The sequence below is a fragment of the Pan paniscus genome, chromosome 20 (assembly GCF_029289425.2).
Source record: "Pan paniscus chromosome 20, NHGRI_mPanPan1-v2.0_pri, whole genome shotgun sequence".
Lineage (NCBI taxonomy): Eukaryota > Metazoa > Chordata > Mammalia > Primates > Hominidae > Pan > Pan paniscus.
The window spans coordinates 61,678,606-61,687,986 of record NC_073269.2 but is presented as its reverse complement, the minus strand read 5'-3'; the positions used below and the strand labels follow the sequence as shown (position 1 = coordinate 61,687,986).

General features: G+C 58.7%; 1 protein-coding gene across 2 annotated transcripts; it reads left to right on the top strand.

The window, feature by feature from the left end:
* The first annotated feature begins 1,225 nt into the window (after positions 1 to 1,225).
* Positions 1,226 to 9,113, top strand: SBK3 (SH3 domain binding kinase family member 3). Of its 2 annotated transcripts, XM_063599693.1 has the most exons (4): positions 1,226 to 1,608; positions 3,134 to 3,284; positions 3,781 to 3,983; positions 6,430 to 9,113. In XM_063599693.1, the coding sequence occupies exons 3-4, from the start codon at positions 3,969 to 3,971 to the stop codon at positions 7,108 to 7,110; spliced, it is 696 nt and encodes a 231-aa protein (XP_063455763.1). In that variant the 5' UTR covers positions 1,226 to 1,608; positions 3,134 to 3,284; positions 3,781 to 3,968; the 3' UTR covers positions 7,111 to 9,113. The 2 variants fall into 2 exon arrangements, with proteins under 2 accessions (XP_063455763.1, XP_054958851.2); XM_055102876.2 differs by lacking the exon at positions 1,226 to 1,608 and having other exon boundaries at positions 3,025 to 3,284.
* The last annotated feature ends 268 nt before the right edge of the window (positions 9,114 to 9,381 follow it).

The window sequence follows — 9,381 nt, the reverse complement described above, 5'->3', positions numbered from 1 at the left end:
GAGGAGCTGGGGCCTGGACTCCTGGGTCTGAGGGTGGAGAAACTGGGGGCCTGGACTCCTGGGCCTGGACTCCTGGGCTGAGGGAGGAGGTGCTGGAGACCTGGACTCCTGGGTCTGAGGGAGGAGGGGCTGGGGGTCTGGACTCCTGAGTCTGAGGGAGGAGGGGCTGGGGGTCTGGAGTGCTGGGTCTGAGGGAGGAGGGGCTGGGGGCTGGACTCCTGAGTCTGAGGGAGGAGGAGCTGGGGGCTGGACTCCTGGGTCTGAGGGAGGAGGGGCTGGGGGGTCTGGACTCCTGGGTCTGAGGGAGGAGGGGCTGGGGGTCTGGACTCCTGGGTCTGAGGGAGGAGGGCTGGGCCTGGACCCCTGGGTGTGAGGGAGGAGGTGCTGGAGACCTGGACTCCTGGGTCTGAGGGAGGAGGGGCTGGGGGTCTGGACTCCTGAGTCTGAGGGAGGAGGGTCTGGGGGTCTGGAGTGCTGGGTCTGAGGGAGGAGGGGCTGGGGGCTGGACTCCTGAGTCTGAGGGAGGAGGAGCTGGGGGTCTGGACTCCTGGGTCTGAGGGAGGAGGGGCTGGGGGTCTGGACTCCTGGGTCTGAGGGAGGAGGGCTGGGCCTGGACCCCTGGGTGTGAGGGAGGAGGGGCTGGAGACCTGGACTCCTGGGTCTGAGGGAGGAGGGGCTGGGGTCCTTGACTCCTCCTGGGTATGAGAGAGGAGGGGCTGGAGGCCTGGACTCCTGGGTCTGAGGGAGGAGGGGCTGAGGTCTGGACTCCTGGGTCTGAGGGAGGAGGGGCTGAGGTCTGGACTCCTGGGTCTGAGGATGGAGAAACTGGGGACCTGGACTCCTGGGTGTGAGGGAGGAGGTGCTGGAGACCTGGATTCCTGGGTCTGAGGGAGGAGGGGCTGGGGTCCTGGACTCCTGGGTCTGAGGGAGGAGGGGCTAGGGGCTGGACTCCTGGGTCTGAGGGAGGAGGGCTGGGCCTGGACCCCTGGGTGTGAGGGAGGAGGTGCTGGAGGCCTGGACTCCTGGGTCTGAGGGAGGAAGGGCTGGGGTCCTGGACTCCTGGGTCTGAGGGAGGAGGGGCTGGGGTCCTTGACTCCTGGATCTGAGGGAGGAGGGCTGGGCCTGGACTCCTGGGTCTGAGGGAGGAGGGGCTGGGGGCTGGACTCCTGGGTCTGAGGGAGGAGGGCTGGGCCTGGACCCCTGGGTGTGAGGGAGGAGGTGCTGGAGGCCTGGACTCCTGGGTCTGAGGGAGGAGGGGCTGGGGTCCTGGACTCCTGGGTCTGAGGGAGGAGGGGCTGGGGTCCTGGACTCCTGGGTCTGAGGGAGGAAGGGCTGGGGTCCTGGACTCCTGGGTCTGAGGATGGAGGAACTGGGGACCTGGACTCCTGGGTCTGAGGGAGGAGGAGCTGGGGCCTGGACTCCTGGGTCTGAGGGAGGAGGGGCTGGGGGCCTGGACTCCTGGATCTGAGGGAGGAGGGGCTGGGGCCAGCACTCCTGGTGTGAAGGAGGAGGGCTTTGGGAACTGTTCCCTGGTCCCTGGACACCAGCGCTCCTGGCCTCTGGGGCAAGACAGAGGCACTCAGCTCTGGGCCTGTCATCCCAGCTCAGGTGTGTGGAGGGGTCTGTCCCACCCTTTCCTCTGCCCTCAGGCCTGGGCCTTGTTGGGGGTTCACAATATGTTTTGTCCCGTCTGTCCTGGGACTGGAGCCCAGAGTCCAAGCTGGTCTAAGTTTGGAAGGGAGAGGGAGGGGGCAGCGGTCAGAGGGGGTGAGGGAGGGGTGTGGGGGGACAGGATGTCTCTGTCTCTGAGCTGTCACACACACCCCTGTCCCAGGCCCAGAGAAAGGGAGGGACAAAGGCTTTGAGAGAGAGTCAGGAACAAAGGGGAGGAGAGAGACGCAGAGACACTGGGGAGAGCGGACGGAGATGCCCAGAGGGGCCGGGAGAGACGGGAAACAGACAGACAGAGAGAGGGGAGCAGGCAGGGAGCAGAGCGTGGAGACACCCCCAGAGTTGGTGGAGAAAGAGTGGAGAGAGTGTGCGGGCAGGGGAGAGGGGCCGGCGACCCACAGAGACGGGACAGGGAGGGGGAGTCCCACCCCAGAGACCCAAGTGCAAGACAGAGACAGGGAGGGTGGAGAGAGAGAGACGGGGAGAGAACGAGACAAAGACGCACAAAGAGAGAGGATAGACGGAGCAAGAGAGAGGCTGACAGAAAGGTGTTCTTGTAGAAGGAAGGAGAGACTGGGGTTGGCTAAAGAGAGGGGAAGAGAGGGTGCGGGGAGTAAGGGCTATCACCTGGGAAGCACAGCAGGGAATACACCCAGAGGGTGGCAGGAGGGCACAGAGAGGCAGAGACACTCCTCCAGCTAGACAGACCCGGACAGACAAGGGGCGACTGAGGCTGACCTTGCAGACGAGCTTCCATCCCTTGGCTCTGCACGAGAACCTGTGGGGTGCAGGGGGCTGGTTGCTCTCTGGGGAGCCCTGACGGAGGGGGGTCCCGCCCAAGGGCCACCCCACATCAGGAAGCCCTGAGATGGAGCGCAGGGCCTCCGAGACCCCTGAGGATGGGGACCCAGAGGTGAGAGACGGGAGCCAGGGGAGGAAGACAGAGAGAGAAAAGAAGGAGAGAGAGGCAGGAGGCAACACAGGGAGAGAGAGAAAGAGAAACAGAAAACAGGGAAACGCAAAGACCTCAGAGACCCAGACCCAGGGAGAGAGGATGACAGAGATCCAAGGACACACAGCGAGACCAAGGCCCCCAGAGAAATTGACTCAGAAACACACAGCGGGATGCGCAGGGGAAGAGGACGGTGGAGAGAGAGACCAGGGTGGGCGGGGGGACTGTGTGGGCTGAGGATGCACCCCCACTCGGGGCTGGGGGCTCCTGGCCCGCTCCCACAGACAGGGGCAGGCGGGGCCTCTGTGGCAGTGACCCCTAACCTCGCCAGGACACAAAAACAGGTGGCCCGAGTCCGGGTGAGTCACTGTGACTCATCCTCCTCTCTGGGGACAGTGACCCCCGTCCCCTGCCCCACCCTCCATCCCGGGGCTGCGCCGTGACCTCCTCCCCCACCACTCTCAGTGGACCCCAGACGCGCCCCCTCCTCACCCTGCCCCTCTCCCATAGGAGGACACAGCCACAGCCCTCCAACGGCTGGTGGAGCTGACGACCAGCAGGGTGACCCCGGTGAGGAGCCTTCGGGACCAGTACCACCTCATCCGGAAGCTGGGCTCCGGCTCCTACGGCCGCGTGCTCCTCGCCCAGCCTCACCAGGGGGGTGAGTTCAGCCACCCAAGGGCAGCCTCCCCAACTGCCCCACAATAAGCATTCTCGGAAGCCACCCAGACAGGGGGCATTCCCAGGAGGAGCTGATGGGGACCCTTCTCGGTGGGGGTACTCTGAAAGTTAAGAGCTCTGGGATCTTCTGAGAAACACAGGCCCCACCCCAGAGAGGGCGAGGGGCTGCCTACGGTCCCACAGCAAGACAGGTATGCAACTCAATTTGGAACCCAAGTCACCACCGTGTCTCTTACTTGATGCCAGGGGAAACTGAGGCCCGGAGAGGGTGAGGCGGCTGTGCAAGCCCACGCCGCAGTCCGAGGCAGACCAGGGAGGGTCTTCAAAGAAGGTCTCCTCCCACCCACACTTCACAGACAGAGGAGCCCGTGCTGCCCATGAGAAGTGTGAGGCTCAGAGAGTTTACATGGCTTCCCTCAGGCCCCATAGCAGGACTGGAGCCGCCTGAGTGTCCCTCCAACCCATCTCCCCGGCAGGTCCAGCTGTGGCTCTGAAGCTCCTGCGTCGGGATTTGGTCCTGAGAAGCACCTTCCTGAGGGAGTTCTGTGTGGGCCGCTGCGTCTCTGCACACCCAGGCCTGCTGCAGACCCTGGCAGGACCCCTACAGACCCCCCGCTATTTTGCCTTCGCCCAGGAGTACGCGCCCTGTGGGGACCTCAGCGGGATGCTGCAAGAAAGGGTGAGGCCACGAGGGACAAAGGTTGGGAGCGCTTATCCCAGGTCCAACTCTGTCCCAAGCCCCATCTCTATCTCCAACTCTGACCCCCAAATCAGGGCCCGCCCAACCCATCTCCACCCTGAGCCCCCACATGACCTCCCCCTTTCTAATTCTCAACAAGGTTCCATGCCTGACCTCAACCCTAATCCATCCAATCACCCAAACACAATCGTGGAAAGGCAGGGAGCTGGGGGTGGGAATGAGGATGGACTGGAGTCAATGAAGGGGGTGGGGAGGGAGACAGGGTTGGGATTTTAGTTGACTCTGAGGTTAGGGTGTGGGCATGGGTGGAGTTGGGTGGGTTGAGTTTAGAGTTGATTATAGATTCATCGTGAGTATGGAGAAAAGCATGAATGGGGCTGCAGAGAGAAGCAGAGACGGTTGAGGATGTGTATATAGACTGAGTTGGAGATGGGCTGTAATGGGGTTTCTTCTAGAAAGGAGACCAGGTCAGGACAGAACCCATGATATTCTAGGGTCTCTCGAGTTTGGAGATTAGGGGTAGGGATAGTTTCAGGAATAGATTTTGGATTTGAGATAAAGTTAGGGATAAATGGAAGGAATAAAAGAAGGAAGGGGATGAGGAAGGTACATGTGGAGGAATGAGTCTCATTGAGAATTAGAAGGATGGAAGGATGGGTGAGTGGACAGATGGGTGGGTGAATAGATGGGTGGAAGGAAGGACTGGTAGATGGATGGGTGGGTGGATGGATGGATGGATGGATGGATGAAAGGATTGGTGGGTGAGTGGATGGATGGATGGATGAGTGGGTGGGTGGGTGGATGGAAGGATCCATGGGTGGATGGATGGGTGGGTGGATGGATGGATGGTGGATGGATGGATGGGTGGGTGGATGGATGGATGGGTGGGTGGATGGATGGGTGGGTGGATGGGTGGATGAAAGGATTGGTGGGTGGATGGATGGATGGATGAAAGGTTTGGTAGGTGAGTGGATGGATGGATGAAAGGTTTGGTGGGTGAGTGGATGGATGGATGAGTGGATGGGTGGGTGGGTGGGTGGATGAAAGGATTGGTTGAGTGGATGGGTGGGTGGGTGGATGGAAGGATCCGTGGGTGGATGGATGGATGGATGGGTGGGTGGATGGGTGGGTGGGTGGGTAGATGGAGGGGTGGATGGATGGATGAAAGGATTGGTGGGTGGATGGATGGATGGATGGATGGAAGGAAGGATTGGTGGGTGGATGGACGGATGGATGGATGGATGGATGGATCGATAGAAGGAAGGATTGGTGGGTGGATGGATGGGTGGATGGATGGATGAAAGGTTTTGTGGGTGAGTGAATGGATGGATGAGTGGATGGGTAGGTGGGTGGGTGGATGAAAGGATTGGTTGAGTGGATGGGTGGGTGGGTGGATGGAAGAATTGGTGGATGGATGGGTGGGTGGATGGATGCATGGATGGATGGATGAAAGGATTGGTGGGCGGATGGATGGATGGAAGGAAGGATTGGTGGGTGGGTGGATGGATGGATGGATGGATGGATGAAAGGTTTGGTGGATGAGTGAGTGGTGGATGGATGAGTGGATGGGTGGGTGGGTGGATGGAAGGATTGGTGGATGGGTGATTAATGGATGGTGAGTGGATGGGTGAAAGGAAGCAAGGGAGGATGAATATATGAATGTTGGATATTAAATAACAGAATAACTTATTGGATTGCTGACTGGTTGGTGGAATGGATGTTGGATGGACACACTGTTCAATACTGTTGGAAGGATAGATGGCTTCATGGATGAATTGCTGCCTGGCCAGCTGGCTGGCTAGACGGATAGATAATCAATTGATGAAATAAACTGGGGAATTTTAGAAAAGCCTCTGAGTTAGAGATGGGGTCTAGACTCATATAAGACTAAGATTAGGGTTAAGAATGAAATTTGAGTTCTCACTGGAGAAGATCTGGATGGTCAGTTTACAAAAGATATATAAGAAATGTTCACAGTGGGCCTGAGTGTTTGAGTTAGGAGAATCTTTGAAAGAAGCTAAAAGAAGGAGCTACTGGTTTTAACTGGGGTTCCAGTGGGGAAAACTGGGAGACCAGCTGGGAGTTGGTCTACAGGAGTGCAGATATGGCTGCAGGTTGAGGTTGAGGATGATGGAGAGAAAGTCTTTGGGAGCATGTGGTGGGAACACTGGAGGTAGCCACTAGTCTGGGGTTCTAGATTCTCAAACCCCAAGAGTCAAACTTTTAGGACTTAGGAATCTAGAGCCTCTTTCAAAAATTATTCAGAAGGAACCAACTGGTGCAGTGCCTCATGCCTATAATCCCAGCACTTTGGGAGGCCAAGGCAGGAGGATCGCTTGAGGCCAGGAGTTTGAGACCAGCCAGGACAACATAAAAAAGACAAAACCAAGACATTCTGACCCTCCTCCTGTCTTCTTGACCTCAGGGCCTCCCAGAACTGCTGGTGAAGCGGGTGGTGGCCCAGCTGGCAGGAGCTCTGGACTTCCTCCACAGCCGGGGGCTGGTCCACGCAGATGTCAAACCTGACAACGTGCTGGTCTTCGACCCGGTCTGCAGCCGTGTGGCCCTGGGAGACCTGGGTCTGACCCGGCCAGAGGGCAGCCCGACCCCTGCCCCACCAGTGCCTCTGCCCACGGCACCGCCTGAGCTCTGCCTCCTGCTACCGCCCGACACCCTGCCTCTGCGGCCAGCCATGGACTCCTGGGGCCTGGGGGTGCTTCTCTTCTGTGCTGCCACTGCCTGTTTCCCTTGGGACGTGGCACTGGCCCCCAACCCTGAGTTCGAGGCCTTCGCTGGCTGGGTGACCACCAAGCCTCAGCCACCTCAGCCACCACCACCCTGGGACCAGTTTGCGCCCCCAGCCCTGGCCTTGCTCCAGGGGCTTCTCGACCTGGATCCCGAGACTAGGAGCCCCCCACTGGCTGTCCTGGACTTCCTGGGGGACGACTGGGGGTTGCAAGGGAACAGAGAGGGACCTGGGGTTTTGGGGAGCGGCGTGTCCTATGAGGACGGGGAGGAGGGAGGCTCAAGCCTGGAGGAGTGGACAGATGAGGGTGATGACGGCAAAAGTGGTGGGAGGACGGGGACAGATGGGGGAGCTCCCTGACCAGGTGACGGAGACAGGTGGCCAGAGCCTGGGCCAGAGGCCCTTCCCCCAGCCCCCAGGGCCACCTGGATGGAGAGACAGCTGCACCCGGGAGGACAGAGAGGGAACACATTGCACTCTCCCTACGGAACGCTGGGCTTGGACGCGCATTCCTCTTCCAACTGAGGACCCAAGAGCCCAGCTCCTGCCCCTCCTCTCTCAGACGCAGGATCCAGGCTCCCAGCCCTTCCTCCCTCAAGGACCTTTCCTCTTCCCTCCGTCCAGAGTGTCTTCTTTTTTATTTTTATTTTTTTTAGACAGAATCTCGGTCTGTGACCCAGGCTGGAGTGCAGTGGCGCCATCTCAGCTCACTGCAAGCTCTGCCTCCCGGGTTCACGCCATTCTCCTGCCTCAGCCTCCCGAGTAGCTGGGACTACAAGCACCCGCCACCACGCCCAGCTAATTTTTTGTATTTTTAGTAGAGACAGCATTTAACCTTGTTATCCAGGATTGTCTCGATCTCCTGACCTCGTGATCCACCCGCCTCAGCCTCCCAAAGTGCTGGAATTACAGGCGTGAGCCACCGCGCCCAACCCAGAGTGTGTCTTCTTGAAGGAAGGCACTGGTCCCCCATCACCACTCACACCCTGCCTTGTGTGTTTCTGTGCTCTGAGGACATGCTGAATGCTCATCATGGACCTCTTTTTCTTTTTCTTTTTTCGAGGAGTCTCGCTCTGTCACCCAGGCTGGAGTGCAGTGGTGCGATCTCGGCTCACTGCAACCTCCCCCTCCCAGGTTCAAGTGATTCTCCTGCTTCAACCTCCCAAGTAGCTGGGATTACACCCGCACCACCACACCTGGCTAATTTTGTATTTTTAGTAGAGGTGGGGTTTCACCATGTTGGCCAGGCTGGTCTCGAACTCCTGACCTCAGATGATCCACCCGTCTTGGCCTCCCAAAGTGCTGGGATGACAGGCATGAGCCACCACGCCTGGCCATCATGGAGTTCTGATGGGATCACTCCTCTCCTCTAAGACCTTCCGTGGCTCCCGCTGTCCATGTCACAAGATCTGAACTTTAGGATCCGACACCATATAAACCTCACCCTCCACCTCTCCCATTTCTCTGGGCTGTGGGTGATGTCATGGGCGCCACTCATCTGTTCTGGACCTAAATCTACACATGTGAGAACACACACACACACACGCACATACACGTGCATGCGCACACACGCACACACACGCGCACACACACACGCATATGCACATGCGTGCACACACACACGCATGCACGCACAGCTGCTGCCAGACATTGGCGCACTGTGTGGCCTCCGAGAGCATCTTCCCCCTGTCCCATGGCTCCAGAAAGCGGCCCCCACCCCCAGCCCTCTCTGGCCTCCTGGGGAACTTGTATTAGAACAATCCATGTCTCTTTCTGACTGTCCAGGCTGGACCTGGTCTTCTCCGTATTTAGATCCTTCCCAGTTCTGCTCCCACAGAGCACCATGGACTGTGATTGTCCCAGCTCCATCCCCCTTTCTCAGACCCGTCAATCCTAAGAGCCAGGCCTGGTACCCATGGGTCTCCTTCCTCACCAAGGCCAGCCCGCGCCCCGCAGTCCCACGGCACCTCCCAGACAGGACACGGAGCCTGGCTTGTGGAGGTTCACGCCTGCAGGACGAGGACGAACTAGATCCAAATCCAAGACCCCAGCACCCAGCGGAGGGTCCAGAACTGGAAACTGTGTTTCCTAAGCAGGAAGGTATGCTTCCAGGCTGGGAAGTGAGCTCACTACATACGGACACGGCATCCTGGGCTCGATCCATCGTGGAAGCGCTGCTGAAATAACAGTCTGGTGTTGGCCCAACTGTGAGCCTCGTAGTTTTGACGAATGTCTCACGGTTTGCATCGCGATGCCGACACCGGGGGAGGCTGGGGGAGGGTGCATGGGAACTCTCCGCAGGATCTTGGCAACCATTTTATAAACCTAAAATGATTCCAAAATAAAAAGTTTATTTAAAAAAATGAAGTGACTTCACATCAGTCATGGCAGTATAAACCTGAAGGGTGGGCCAGACACGGTGGCTTATGGCTGTAATCCCAGCACTTTGGGAGGCTGAGGCGGGTGGATCACCTGAGGTCAGGAGTTCGAGGCCAGCCTGACCAACATGGTAAAACCCTGTCTCTACTAAAAATATAAGAATTATCCAGGAGTGGTGGCAGGCACCTGTAGTCCCAGCTACTCTGGAGGCCAAGGCATGAGAATCACTTGAACCTGGGAGGTGGAGATTGC